We start from the raw sequence: 14,117 nt of genomic DNA on the forward strand, positions 1-14,117 counted from the left end.
TTCCAAATCTCAGCATCAAATAGTACTTTAAACCCAGAGTAAGGCCACTTAAGTTTACAAAAATGTTTTTAAAATATTCAAGATCTCTACGAGCTTAAATATATTTAGAGGGTATGTATGTATAAATGATGAACCTCAACTCGATGAACCCCAACTCAGCGATGAAACCAGTCAAAAGTTACGCTTGCGTTCAAAAATGAGTTGTACACACGCGTCATGTGCCTCTAACCACCATCAGCACTCTAAGGCCTGGACCAGCTTTGCTCATTAAGCACATCTGAAAACCAGCTAATGGAATTTGTGAGCGCAGGGTGAGATTAGAAAGAACCAAAAAAAAAAAAAAAAGAAAAAGCCTGCCCGAGTAACGGGCAAGGCCTCCCAGGCGAGATCAGCGAGGCCATGCCACAGCCCCTCCCTAGCAATCGGGAAAGTCTGCAGCTTGGGCAACTTGCGCTAACCCAAACAAAGAGCGCAGGCTGATAGAGCAGGAAAAAAAAAATTAAAAAAGAGATGCTAAGAGAGGAGAAAGGTCTCCTCTCCTTGACATCATTAAGCGCACCAGGAAACAAGCTGGTAACGGGGACGAAAAAAAAAAAAACAAAACAACACAAAACCTCTGGCACAACTTTGCGAGCATCCTGCTCCCGCCAAGGACCGATGTCAACGACGGGGAAAAACACCGTGAGGTGTCCTGGGGGGCAGCCCCGGAGCCCCGCGGTGAAGGTGACGCCGTGACACGGGGCACGGCCCGGGCCCGGCGGCCGCGCTGGTGTCAAAACTGTCCCCGCGGCAAGATGGCTGCCAGCGGCCGCCCGAAGATGTCAGCTGCCAGCAGCGGGCCCGCGCCGGCCCCCGCAAAATGGAGCCCCGGCTTCCCCCCCTCGCCTCCTGCCTCCCTCCCTTCCCTCCTCGTTTTGCTGCTGCTGCCGCTGCTGCTTCTTCTTTTTTCCTCTCCTCCCGCTCCCCCCTCTCCCGGTGCTTACGAGCTGCAGGGCCGCCGTGGCGGAAGGCTCGGGTTTGTCCCCCCCGCCGTCCAGCAGCGGCAGCTCGGCTCGCTGCAGGCGGGGCGGCGGCTCCGGGCTGCCGGGGCCCCGCTGCGGCCCCGCACGGCTCTGCTCCGCCGCGGCCCGCTCCCGGGCACCGCCGGCGGCCTCCTCGTCTTCGTCCTCCTCCTCCTCTTCGTCGTCGTCCTCCTCCTCCTCCTCGTCCTCCTCCTCCTCCGGCGTCTCGGCGCCTTCTTCCCCCTCCTCCTCCTCTTCCTCGTCCTCCTCCTCCTCCTCGTCCTCCCCGTCCGGGAGGAGCAACGGGAAGGTCGGGGGGGCCCCGTCCGCAGCCGGGCCGGGGCCGTCGGCGCCTCCCGGCGGGTCCCCGGGGCCGCGGGGGGGCGGCGAGCCGGGGTCGGGCAGGGCCTCAGCGCCGTCGGCGGCGCCGCCGAGGTACTCGGCGTTGATCATGGAGGCCAGGTCCTGCAGCCGGCGCAGCGGGATGTAGCAGGACGACGGGTCCTGGCCGTACACGGGCTTGGCGGCCGCCAGCTGCATGGCGGGCGGCTCGGGGCCGCGGGCCTCGCCGAACGGGCCGCCCTTGGGCTCGGCGGCCGCCAGCGAGGTGCCGAAGGGGACGAGGCAGCTGCGGCGGCTCACTTCGCAGGCCTGCTCCATGCCGGGCGGCGGGCATCCACCTGCGGGCACAGCACAATGGGGTCAGCCCCGGCCGCCGACACAAAATGGCAGCCGCGCCCGGGGCCCGCTCGGCTCGGCTGGGCTCGGCGGGCGGGCGGGCAGGCAGGCAGGCGGCTGCCCGGCCTCCGCCGCGCTAGGCCCGGGCTCGAGGCCCGCCGCCCGGCTCGGCTCGGCACGGCCCGGCCCGGCCCGGCTCGGCTCAGCTCGGCTCTGCTCAGCCCTTCTCGCTCCGCCGGGCAGCGCTCACCTGCGGCCGCCGCGGCCGGCTCGCCGCCTGCCCCCGCTGCGGGCCGATCGGGAGGAGACGCGCCGACCCGGCCCGGCCAGGCCCCGCCAGCGCCGCTCCGCCGCCTCCCTCCTCCTCCTCCTCCTCCTCCTCCTCCTCCACCTCCCTCCCCCGCATGCGCGCTCCCGACGCCGCCGCCATCCCGCCGGCGCGCGCCCCACGCGCGCGCCCGCTCCGGGGGGGGGGGGGTTCGGCGGCGGCCAATCAGCGCGCGCCCGCGCCCCCCCCCTTCCCCGTGCGCCCCCCCCCTTCCCCCGGGCCCCCCCCCCCCTCCCCCCCCATCCCGGACCCCCCCCCCCCCCCCACTCCCCGGGGCCGGGGCTGGTGGTGGGGGGGGGGGGGGGAGGGGAGGGGGCGCTCAGTGCTGCCCCCCCCCGGCCCGCCCGGTGCCAGCGGCCGCCCGCCCGGCCCCGCTCCCACCTGCGGCCCGGCACGGCCCGGCCCGGCCCCGCGCACATGGCGGCCCCCGGCCGGCCCCGCGCCCTCGCCTCCATCTTAGGTGGCGGCGGGCACCGGGCGGCCCCGAGCCGAGCCGAGCCGGGCCGGGCCGGGCTGCGGTTGTATGGCCCGGCCCCGTGCGCTGCGGTCGTGCCTCACCTGCGGGCCTCGCTGCCCCCGGTTCCCCCCCCCCCCACCCAGTACACCCACACCCACCCCCACGGTCCACCCCGGTCCTGCGGGGAGCGGCGGCGGAGCGGGCGCCAACAAAATGGAGGCGGCCGGGCCCTGCGGCCCCGACCCCGGCAGCCCAACCCTCCGCGGGGCGGCCGCACAGCACCGGGCCGGGGGCCGCGGGGCTCCGCCGCCGCCTTCCCCCCGCTATTGTCCGCCTCGCCCCGCTCCCCGCCCGCCCGCTGCCTCCCCCCACCCCACCCACCCACCTCCCGGTTCCACCGGGCTCGTACCGGGGCCTCGCCCCGCCGGGAGGCCGCGGCCTTAGCGGGTCCCCGGCCGGCTCCGCGATGCCGGGCGGGCAGCGCCGCTCCCTCGCTCCCCGCCGCCCTCCGAGCGCCGCCACCGAGCGCCCCCCCCCCCACACCCCCACTCCCGGTTCCCCGTGCATCCACCACCACCCCCCCGGGGCGGGCAGCGGCGGCGGCTCCGTCGCTACCTCCTGCTGCCGGGGCCGGGGTCTCCGCCACCGCGAGCGGCGAGGAGCGGGGCCGGGCGCCGAGCCACGCCACGCCGCCGCCGCACCGGCAACGGGGGGGTGCGGAGGGGGGGGGGGGGGAGACAGCGGCGGCCCGGCGGGGGGCAGCGCCGGGATGGGGCTGGGTTCCCCGGGCAGCGCCGGGGGGCAGGGCCCGGCTGTCACCCCCCCGGGGTGCCCGGAGGGAGGTTGGGGGCCGCGGGGGGGGGGGGGCGCGGTGCCCTCCCGGCCGGCCCCGGGGTTGCCGTTTTGGGGGTTCGTTCCCCCGAGGGGGCACCGGGGATGCCGGCAGCCTGCGGGCACGCTCGCTGCCCGGTGCGGCCAGCCCTGGTGTAAATAATGCCCCGGTGTAAATAACGCCCTGCACGGAGCGCCCTGTCATGAATAAACCACAGCAAATGGATCCTGACCCACAGCGCGGGCACGGCACGGCCTCGCACCCGGCCTCACGCCCGGCCGCCTCCCTGCCCACGCTCGCTGCTGGCCCTCGGGCACGCAGTTCACCCCGCGGTGCCCACGTCCTGGTGGGCACCATCCCGCTGCAACCACCCTATCCCCATCGGTGCCACACCGAGGTCCCCGTCCCGGTGTCCCCACTTCGGCGTGACACCGCCGCGGCGCTGGGTCTCGCTGCAGCACACCCACGGAGGGTGGAGTGACTTGGCAGGAAGCGCCACGGCCGGAGGCTCGGCTTGTGGTTGTTTGTACCGCCGACGGCCCGCCGCCGTGGGGCTTGGCCGGCCTCGGTGCCGCTGTGGGAGCCGTGCCCATGCCGTGCCCACACCGTGCCCGGTGTTGCTGTGCGGACACCCAGCCCGTGCCGGCAGGGAGCGATCCCGTGCCACCCGGCTCCCTCGGGGCGGCCCAGCCCGCGGCAGCCGCACCCTCGGCACGCGGGGCCCAGGCAGCCGACTTTCCCTCCTTCCTGCTCAGACCTGTCACGTGCGTTTCCGTCCCGAAATGAAGCAGGAGGTTTTATTTAGAACCCCCCCCCCCCCCGGGGCGGGCAGGGCTCGGTGCAGGATGAGAGCACCCGCAGCAGCTCGTGGCCACGCAGCCTGCCCTAGCACTGGGGTGCCTGGTGAATGGGGGCGGCCGTGGTGTGGGGACGAGGTCGAGGGGTGTCCCCACAAAATGGGGGCTGCGTGCAGGCCACTGGCTGTTACCATCTCCTCTCATGCTGGTTATAGCACTGGTTGACCGGGGAGATTTGGGGGCTGCAGGCTGGGCACCTCGCAGTGCCCCCCACGTGCTGGGGGCTGAGCTCACAACCACGCAGCGCGGCCACCACCTCACCCCATGGGACGCTGCTGGGCAGGGGCTGAAACCCCCAGGCAGCAGCACCCCGATGGCTGGGGGCACATCTCTAGCCCCCTACTCGCAATCCCAGCACCCGATCCATCCCCACGGCCACGACGGGGAGCAGGGCCGGGGCCGCCACAGCTCGATCCCGCTCCCGCCGTGCCGCCGCCCCCGCAGCACGGCCCCCTCCCGGCTCCTCTCTTCCAGCCATGGAGCTGCCAAACGGCACCGGGGCCGCGGCGCTGCCGCCTGGATGCGTGCTGTAGGGGCTGAGACCCCGCGGGGCTTTGTCTGCGGGCCCGGTGGGAGCACGGTGAGGCCTCCCCGGTATGGCCTCCCCGGTGGGGCCTCCCCGGTGGCCGGCTTCACCCGCTCGGCTCCCCGCACCGCCACTGAGGCCAAGCGGCCATCAGGAGCAGGCGGCCGAGCCGCGGCTGCCCGATCCCAGGGGGATGCCTGGAGAGGCTCCTGCAGAGGACAGCAGGGTGGGATGGAGGCCGGGGGATGCATCATGGCCCCGGGGAGCAGCGCGGGGCCCAGCACAAAGGGCCGGGGCCGCGGGGTTGGCGCATGGCCGGCGAGCGCGGGCGAAAGGGTTAAGGCGCTGCGGCGGGCAGGAGGAGGGCTGGCCCGGCCGGGGGAGGAAGGAAGCAGAGGAGGAGAGGAGAGGGGAGAGGAGAGAGGGGAGCATCCTGCCCGGAGGCCCCTTTCCCCCCCGTGGGGTGGGGAAGAAGCTCGGGAAACCGCCGGGGATGGGAGCGGGGCGGCGGGCTGGGCTCAGCCCCGTTGCGTGCCGGCGGGGAGAGCCGCACGCATCTGCTGCCTGCTGGGTGCTGTGCCCCAAAAACCTGCCTGCGGCCCCAAAACCTTGCCTGGGGCGACCCCAGGATATTTGGGGGGGGGGCAAGACCCCCAGAGCCAGGAGCTGGGGACAGGGACCCATAGAGAGGGCAAGGCGGGGTGGCACAGGATGGTGCCCCCCCCAAAATGGGTTAAGGCATGGCAGTGGGGGCTCCAGCTCCATGCCCCCATGAATCGGGGCGGGGGGCACAGCCCATGGGGGGGCACAGCCCATGGGGGGAGCACAGCCCGAGGGACTTCCACCCCCCCAGCCTTCAGGTGCTGCCACCGCTGTCGGAGCCCGGTGCGGGTGGGAAACCACGTCCCGAGCCCCCCGCCCGTCCTCCCACCGGGTTCGTCCCGGCCCCAGGAGCCGGGGGGGGGGGGGTGCGGGCAGATTGGGGGGGGGGCTCCCGGCGCTGCCCGCCCGGTGCGGAGCTGCCGCGGCCGGCCAGGAGATGGGGCTCGCAGCCCGGCTTCCCCGCACAGCCACCGCCACCGGCACCGGCACCGGCAACGGGACGGGGGGCACGGGTGGGGGGCGTGGGGGAGATGGGGGGGGCGCTGTGCACGCGTGGGCGTGGGGAGGAGCGAGATGGACTCGGGGGGAGCCCGGGGTGGGGGCTCAGGGGGCTCAGGGTGTCCGGGGGGGGCAGCAGCCGCCTGTCCAGGGCTGTCTCCACGGGAAAACGCGGCCCCGAGTGGGTCCCCGTGGGTCCTTCCCCTGTCCCCGTGGGGCTCTGCCCTTCCCCTCCGCTGCCCAGAGGGCAGGGGGCAGGGGTATGGGAATGAAGGGGGCTCAACCCCAGCCCGGGGGCAGAGGCTATCTGCAGCCCACAAAAGCCAGATTCTCCCCCAAGATAAAATCCCAGAGCTTTTGTTTAGGGGGAAAAAAAAAGACAAGGGCACCTCCCGGCCCTACAACAGCCGGTCGTTAAGGGAAGGCATCTCCAGAGAGGGGCTGGAATGAGGAATTGGGGCTGCTGCTCCTGCCCTGGGGCTTGCCCCCACACCACCCCACGGCCACCAGACTGGGGAGGGGGCCCAGAGGGACCCCAAGACCCCCCGGGGACCCGCAGGAGGCGGCTGAGCCCCGGGCAGGCTCTGGCCCCGCACCGGGGCTGGGGGATGGCGTGTGGGAACGGTGCCTCAGGAAACCAGTGGGATTTACTGGGCTACACGCTAAATCCCCCTCACAAAAGGGGCCTGTTCGTGGGGACAGGATGCCGGTGGCTCAGCCACACTTGTTTGGCCAGCAGAGCCTGGCGGATTAAGGACAATTGGTTCAGCCCTGACAGAAAACACCAGGAATGTTAAACAATAAAACCGCCTCCAGTTGTTGCGGGGCTGCGGGATGCCCCGGGACGCCTCCGCTGCCCCGTGCCCCCCGCCACAGCCCCACAGCCCCGTGCTCCTGCCCCAGCCCTGCTGCTGAGCCCGCTCTGCTCCACCAGCACCAGGACGGGGTGCTCGGGTGTCCGGGGACGGGGCAGCCCCAAGCAGAATGGACACACTGCTAGGACCCCAAAAGCATTGCTGGTGGCCCCAAAAGCAGTGCCGGGTGGCTGGTGGCCCCAAAAACATCACCAGGTGGCTGGTGGTATGAATGCACGGACTGCAAGGATGCACACTCACCTTGTGTGCTCAGCAAGGGGGAAGGAAGCAAGACCCTGTGGGGTTACAACCCCTGCTGTCCCCATCCCACCCCAAGCCCTGGGCACAGGGGGTGCGAGGTACCCCCACGTGCCATTAGGGATCGATGAATCCCCCTCCCTGTCCCCCCTTTGCAATCTCCCTTTTCCAGGGAAGTGCCAAGGAAGCAAATCCCCTGCACAGCCCCATCCCCAGGCACCCACGGGTCCGAGTTTACCCAGGGCTGGCTCCCTGGGGGCCAGGGGGTGGGGGGCAGCCAGCCCGGGCAGTTTGCCCTCCGGCGTGTGAATGCCCCATTCAGGGCTGTGCTAAATGCATTGGTTCTGGCACATTAGCAGACAGCTGGGATCCTTCGGCGGGGCAGGGAGGCAGCGGGGACGGGGCAGGTTTCACACCTGCTGGTGGTCTGCAGGCCCCGGGGGGCTCTGCCCAGGGGAGAGGGGGAGCAGAGCCCCTGGGTGAGGGGCTGGGAGAGCTGCGGGCAGGCTTCGGGGCCAGCACGGCTGGGGCTGCACGAGGAGGGGGCCTTGGGGCAGCCCTACAAGCAGGTATGGGGCAGGGCAGGCTCTGCCACCCAGGAACGGCCCCAGGAGCTTGCCAAAAGGTGGCTGCACCCCAGCGCAGCAGGGGCGAGATGAAGGGACCACTTTCCATCTGTACCGAGCCCCCAGCTCCTGCCCCACACGTCCCCACCGCTCCCCGAGAGCCACCTTGCAGGCTGGGGGGGGGCTGCTCCCCACCCCTGGAGCTGCCCCTGCAGCTGGGAGCTGGGGAAGGAAACCAGATCCCGGGGCTAACGGCCCTGCAAAGCCCAGCCCTTGCCGGAGCGGAGGAGACGAGGTGAAACCCTAGACCCAGGGAGCGGGCTGGCAGGAGGGGGCGAGACAGCTGCAGCCCCCGCTCCCTGCAGAGCCGAGCTGGGTGCTGTGGGGCAAAGCAAGCAGCAGAGAGCAGGGCCTGGGGCTGAAGCCCCCAAACCTCGCTCGCAGGGGCGCTGGGGTGAGGAGAAGGCAGCGCAGAGCCCGTAACTCACTTTTATCTGGTGTCCCGGGGCTGGCCCAGGTGGGGAGGGGGGGGGTCCCCAGCGTGCCGGGCCGGGGGCTCTTTCCCAGCCTGGGAGCCGGCAGCAGTTGGTGGATCAGTTTCAGGGCGATGCTGGTAGCGGAGTTCACGGTGGCTTAGCGCAACAGTGGCTAATGGGGAACAGATGCAGCAGCGCTTTGTGCCGGAGCGGGGCTGGAGGCACAGGAGTGGGGACGCCGCTTCCTGCACCTGTGGCACTGCCCCCCGGGCAGCGCGCGTCCTCCCCCGGCCCTCCTCGCCCCTGGGAGCAGCCCAGAAACTGCAGCAGCAGGGTCTATTCCAAAAAAAATAATTTATCAGGTCGATATTTCACGTACATAAATATTCATCTCTATGGCTATGTACAGAGGCAGGCAGCGGGGCCCCCGCCAGGAGACGCTTCCATCCAAACCCTGGACACAGCCCGGCACCCCGGGGGCACCGTGGTGCAGTGCCCCCCCTGCCCCTCCCCACCAGGCAGAGGCTCGCTCAGCCCTGCATTGCTGGGACCCGGCCAGGACTGGAGGCTTTGTGCAGAAATGGGGGGGAAAAAAGCCCGTTCCCCGGGGAGGGGGGCACCCCCTGCGCTGCTGACGCTGGGTGCAGCAGGGAACAGCCCTGCCTGGATCCGCTGCGCGGCATCGCCCTGCCCTGCCCTGCCCTTAAGTCCTCACGCTGGGGTAGGTGAAGAGGCAGGGAGCGAGCGGCAGCGGGTCGTGGGTGAAGACGGAGTCGTCCGAGGAGCAGGTGCTGGTGGTGTCCTCGCAGGAGGGCGAGTACTGCTCGAAGGGCATGGAGAGGTCCAGGTACTGCAGGGGACACACCGTGCCGTCACCGCCCGCCCCGCCACCGCCACCACCACCACCATGCACACCATCCTCATCGTCACCCACCTCCTCCGAGACGGCCGCCAGGATCTTGTCCAGCCCCTCCACCAGCTGCTTGAAGGTGGGGCGCTGCGAGGGCACGGCGTGCCAGCACTCCCGCATCAGCATGTACCTGGGGGCCGGGCAGCGTTAGGGGAGGGGGCAACAGCTCCCCCTGCCCGCCCCCCTCCCCTGGCCCCTACTCACAGCTCGTGGGTGCAGTTGGACGGCCGGTCCATGCGGTGCCCTTCCTTCAGCAGCTTGAAGAGCTCCTCCACGGGGATGCCGGGGTAGGGGGAGCCGCCCAGGGTGAAGATCTCCCACATCAGGATCCCAAAAGACCACCTGGGAGCACACAGGGCAAGGGGGGTCAGACACAGCCCTGCAGGAGGGGTCCGGCTGCCACCGGGATGGTGCCACCCCCCCGGAGCACCCCTTGTCCTAAGGATGGGGACCCTCCAGCACACACACACAGCCCCACGGGGCTGCCTCAGCCCACACCCCGCGGCAGCCCTGGGGCCCCAGGACTCACACGTCGCTCTGGTGGGTGTAGACGCGGTCAAACAGAGCCTCTGGTGCCATCCACTTCACGGGCAGGCGGCCCTGCAGGAACAAACCCTCTGCTGAGACGGGGTCCGGCACCCCCCAGCCCTCGCCCTGCCCCTCTCCTGGGCTCCCCCCACTCACGTTGCTGGTTTTCTTGTAGTAGTCGATGTCGTGGACGTCCCTGGCCAAGCCGAAGTCGGCGATTTTCATCACGCTCTCTGCTGTGACCAGCACGTTGCGGGCAGCCAGGTCGCGGTGGATGCACTGCCAGGAGGGAAACAGCACCCGCAGGAGATGTGAGAGGGCAGCCAAACCTCAGCGAGTCCCCCCTGGCACATCCCGACCCCCCACAGCACCCCAAAGCACCACCAGCCCCCCTATGGCACCGTCACCCCCAGGGCTGGGGGTGTCATCCCTCCCGCCCTGCTCTTTTCGGCACCCCTCGCAGGCTGTGCCGGCCCTACCCGCTTGGACTCCAGGTACTCCATGCCGCGGGCCACCTGGTAGACGCAGGACACCAGGTCCTTGAAGGAGAGCTGCTCCTCGGGCAGCGCCGTGATGTCGAAGGTGTAGTCGGGCGTGGGAGGGCGCCGGGCGCGGAGGTACTCACGCAGGTTGCCCTTGGCTGCGAACTCCACGATCACGTACAGCGGCCCTGGGAAGGGCAAAGGCTCCGCTCAGCCCTCCTTGTCCCTGTACCGCTGCCCCCAGACCCCGTCCTGCCACTGTCCCCTGAAGCCCAGCCTTCCCCGCGCCCCCCTCACCGTCCTGCGTGCAGACGCCCAGGAGGTTGATGATGTTCTTGTGCTTGTCCATCAGCTTCATCATCTCCATCTCGGAGATGAGGTCAGCCAGGTCCTTGTCGGTGGCGTTGTCTGGGGGCAGGGGCTGTGTCACCGTGCCAGCCAGTGTGGTGCCACAGCCTGTCACCAACACAGCCCCTGTGCCCGGGGTGCTGCAGGGCAGGGAACTTTCCCTTCCTTACCTTTGAGCATCTTCACAGCCACGGTGACGGCTCTGTCCGGCCGCTCCCTGTCGATGCCGTACGCCTCTGCCCGCACCACCTGGCCGAAGCAGCCCTCTCCCAGGGGCTTGCCCAGCACCAGCCTGGCGGGGAGAAGCAGAGCCGTGAGTCGGAGCCGGGGTCAGCGCGGAGCCACAGCGCTGGCACCGCCAGCCCCAGCCCTCCCCAGCGCCGCGCGGCTCCGTACTTGTCCCGGGGGAACTCCCACTTGGAGTCGAGGGGCAGGTCCAGCTCCACGACCCCCGCCAGCATGGGGGCACAGCTGGAGGAGAGGCGAGTGACGCGCATCAGGGACGTGCTGGACTTCCCGGAGGAGCTGGAGTCCAGGGAGAACTGCGGAGAGAGCACAGGAGGACCTCAGCTGCCCGGCCTCGTGCTTGGGATGATGGCCCCAAGAGCAGGGCTCGTGCCGAGGCCATCAGGAGGGTAGGAGGTGACAGGGGCAGGTGGCAGCAGCGGAGCCAGTCGGCCACCGAGGTCCCCCCAGGGCTCCAGCTCGGCCCTCACCTGCCGGATGAGCGGGAATTTGGAGAGCTTGTGGACCGCCATGGGCTCCAGGGGCTGCTTGCTCGACTGCGTCTGCATCCGGCACAGCACCACGATGATGATGGCCATGGCCACGGCCAGCGAGCCCGACGTGTAGATGATGATATCCGTGTACTTGGCCTCGGGGGGCTCGGCTTCCCGCACCAGCTCCTCTTCTGGAGGGAGAGGAGGCATCATCCTGCAGTCCCTGCAGCACCCAGGGCCGCCCCCAGCCCCGACCAGCCTGGTGGTGCTCCCCGGCCCCCCTGGCCCTACCTGGGAGCACGGTGAGCCAGGCCGACTGGTAGGAGAGGCCGATGGAGTTCCCCGCCAGGCAGGTGTACTCGCCCGCGTCCTCCATGGAGACGTTGCGCAGGTACAGCACCTCCACCTCCGAGCTGTTGATATCCGCGGTCTGCCGGCAGAGCGAAGGACCCTGAGCATCCCCCCCGGGGGGGACGGGCTCTGTGCGCCCCTCGTCACCCCTTTGGGGGCAGCACCGCGGGGCCCGGCCGCTACCTTGAGCACTTGCACGTAGGGCACCCCATCGGGGCCGTAGCTGCTGCCGTTCACCTCGATGTGCTTCAGCCACTGGATGTGGGGCTGGGCGTCGCTGTACACCTTGCAGAAGAACTCCACGTCGCTGCCCACCAGGGCCGTGGTGTTGGCGGGGAGCCCTGCCTGCAGGATGGGCCGGTGCGGGGACCTCTCTGCAACCAGGACAGCAGAAAAACATCACCCGTGTGGCCCGCAGAACCCACAGCGGGGTCACACCACTGCCTCCCCACCCTCTGTGAACCCCCAGGGACCTGCGGTGACCCCAGCTGCTGCCTCGTCCCCACATCCCTTGGGTGCAAAGGGTGCTCAGAGAGGAGCCGAGCACAGGCTCCCCCACCCCATTCCCAGGCACCCCGCTGGCCAGAGCCCTCACCCAGCACGTCCAGCAGGTAGCTGTAGCGGATGCTCCCGAACCTGTTCTCCACCAGGCAGGTGTAGTTGCCACGGTCGGAGGGCACCACGCTCTCCATGACCAGGCTCCAGTGCTGGTGCCGGAGCTGCAGCGGGGAGACAAAGTGGGGAGGAACGGGGTCAGTGCTACGGAGCTGCTGCTGAACGGGATACCGGGAGGGGGGGGGGGTTATGGGGACCTCACCCGGATGCCCCCGATGCGGTGCTCCCCCCGGAACTCGCGCCCGTTCTTGAACCAGCGGATGCTGGGGCTGGGGCTGCCCGAGGCCGGGCAGCGAAACTTGACGGTGTTCCCCGCGGGGACGGCGTACAGCTTCTTGTCCATCCGGTGCGGGTGGGTCCAGTACGGCGCTGGGGACACACGTGGCGTGCCGTGGGACGGGGCACACGGCACAGCGCCACGGCCCTGCCCGGGGCACCACTCACCTCTGTGCACGTAGACGGGCTCCTCGCCGCGGTCTCCGTGGGGGCCGTCCCCATCGCTGTCTTCATCGTCATCGCCCGACGCCAGCGAGTCTGCGGGGGGAGGCAGGTTGTGAGGGATGCCCCCGTCCGCAGGAGCACGCTCCCCCCGGCACCGCCCTGGGCGCTCACCCACGACGGAGATGGTGAAGTTGCGCAGGATCTCCCCGGTGCCCCGGGCCCGGCACACGTAGAGCCCCGAGTCCTCATAGGCGACCTCGGAGATCTCCAACGAGCTCTGCTGGAGATGGACGCGGCCCCCCGGGACCAGTGGCCTGGACTCCTTGTACCAGACCACGCTGGCACCGCTGTGGTTGGCGTCGCAGTACAGCTTCAGCACGTTGCCTGGGTCCAGCAGGAGATGTTCCTCCTCCGACTCCAGCAAGGGGCTCTCGAACAGCTCTGCAGCCCAGCAGAGACGCGCTGAGCGCCAGGCACGCTGCTCACCCCCCCGACAGCACGGCCCCGCCACGCACCCGCCGGGAGCACACGGCACGACGTGGCCCGGTGCCCGGCCACAGACACGGGCGAGGGCTGGACTCTGCCCTCAGGCACGGGGACGAGGCTTCCCCAGCGGCTGCCTGGCACCGGCGTGTCCCTGTCCAAGGCCACACAATGCCACCCTCCTTTCGGAGGGGACACTCCTGCAGGAGCAGGGTGCCCGAGCCCATCCTGCCTCACTGGGGATGAGAAAGGAGCGGGTGCCCTCAGCATCAAACCCTCCCGGCCACCCTCCCCACAGGGCTGCTGGAAAAGCCAGCACCAAATAATTATTTGTTCCATTCTAAACCTGGAGCAGACCCCAGCGCAGCCAGCCCTTGCTGTCCCTGCACACCATCGGAGCAGCGCTGCGGTGACGGCTCCGTCGTGGCTGCAGGAGATGCTGGGACCCAAAACCCCACAGCTCCGAGCGCAGCAGCCCCGCAGCCCCTGTCTGCAGGTCCCGTGCAACGTCCCCGAGCCCCGAGCGCTGCGGCTGTCAGCACACGTGTGCACGGCCAGAAAGGAAAGACCCGACCGCTCAGCAACTGCTGCACCAACCCCGGGCACGCCACCGGGCTGCCCGCACGCCGTGGGCCTTGGGGACCGAACCAACACCGAGCCAACAAGCAAAGACCACGGAAAGCAGCGTCCCCGACCCAGGGACCCCCCAGCCTGGCTGAAAATCCCACCCCAGCCACACTGGTGCAAGGTGCCTCCTTGCCGCTCTCGCACCCATTTGAGCCCACCAGCGGTGGGATGAGCAGAGCGGGGGGCTCGGCGGGGTGCCCAACCCCAAAGCCCGCTCTGCCGAGCCCAAATCCCAAATCCCCCCCCTCCAGCCCCATACCTGTCTCCATCGCCCCTCGGCGGGAGGCGGCGGGCCGAGCCGCCAGCAGCAGCCCGGCCAGGACGTGCCAGAGCGGCCGCATCTTCCCGGCCTCCTGCAAGGCAGCGGCAGCGCGGTCAGGAGGGGGCTGCGCGCCCCCGGGGGGAGCCGGGACGCGCCCGGACCCGGGACGGGACGGGGAGGGATGGGACGGGACGGGACGGGGCGGCTGCGCGGAGCCCCGACGGCACGATGGAGCGGGGCGCGGGACGGCGTGGGGAAGGGGACAGGGACCCTGCGGGGGTTTGGGGACCTTGCGGGGGTTTGGGGACCCGGGGGGGACTGGGAGAAGGTGGGGGGATCCTGCCCGTAGCCTTAACCCGGGGGGGGGACGGGGAGGGGACGGCAGCACCGGGGGGCGCGGGGAGAGGTCCCGGGCTC

At 70.1% G+C, this 14,117-nt stretch overlaps 2 protein-coding genes across 3 annotated transcripts in view; both read right to left on the reverse strand.

Moving 5' to 3' along the window:
* Positions 1-1,646, reverse strand: part of NSD1 (nuclear receptor binding SET domain protein 1) — a 57,461-nt gene extending 55,815 nt beyond the window's left edge. Inside the window, exons 1-2 of the mRNA XM_032197134.1 lie at positions 1,235-1,646; positions 984-1,198 (exon numbers count right to left, since the gene is read on the reverse strand). Coding sequence (XP_032053025.1) covers positions 984-1,198; positions 1,235-1,541 — 522 coding nt within the window. The 5' untranslated portion in view covers positions 1,542-1,646. The remainder of the gene's footprint in view (positions 1-983; positions 1,199-1,234) is intronic.
* Positions 1,647-8,271: 6,625 nt separating this feature from the next.
* FGFR4 (fibroblast growth factor receptor 4) lies at positions 8,272-13,779 on the reverse strand. Of its 2 annotated transcripts, XM_032196845.1 has the most exons (17): positions 13,698-13,779; positions 12,500-12,769; positions 12,332-12,421; positions 12,090-12,256; positions 11,868-11,991; positions 11,456-11,646; positions 11,213-11,351; positions 10,919-11,112; positions 10,599-10,744; positions 10,373-10,494; positions 10,152-10,262; positions 9,852-10,042; positions 9,529-9,651; positions 9,374-9,444; positions 9,049-9,186; positions 8,869-8,974; positions 8,272-8,784 (listed from the first exon to the last, which is right to left on the reverse strand). In XM_032196845.1, the coding sequence occupies exons 1-17, from the start codon at positions 13,777-13,779 to the stop codon at positions 8,638-8,640; spliced, it is 2,412 nt and encodes an 803-aa protein (XP_032052736.1). In that variant the 3' UTR covers positions 8,272-8,637. The 2 variants fall into 2 exon arrangements, with proteins under 2 accessions (XP_032052736.1, XP_032052738.1); XM_032196847.1 differs by lacking the exon at positions 12,500-12,769.
* Between the last annotated feature and the right edge of the window lie 338 nt (positions 13,780-14,117).

This window comes from Aythya fuligula, chromosome 14 (assembly GCF_009819795.1).
Source record: "Aythya fuligula isolate bAytFul2 chromosome 14, bAytFul2.pri, whole genome shotgun sequence".
NCBI classification, from domain to species: domain Eukaryota; kingdom Metazoa; phylum Chordata; class Aves; order Anseriformes; family Anatidae; genus Aythya; species Aythya fuligula.

Bases quoted from the DNA above. Each gene is read 5' to 3' on its own strand.
- FGFR4 (XM_032196845.1), bottom strand. From the start codon at position 13,779: ATGCGGCCGCTCTGGCACGTCCTGGCCGGGCTGCTGCTGGCGGCTCGG. The intron at 12,422-12,499 runs GTGAGCGCCCAG...CTCCCCCCGCAG, and splicing joins CTTCACCATCTCCGTCGTGG to ACTCGCTGGCGTCGGGCGAT. The intron at 11,113-11,212 runs GTAGGGCCAGGG...CTCTCCCTCCAG, and splicing joins CTGGCTCACCGTGCTCCCAG to AAGAGGAGCTGGTGCGGGAA.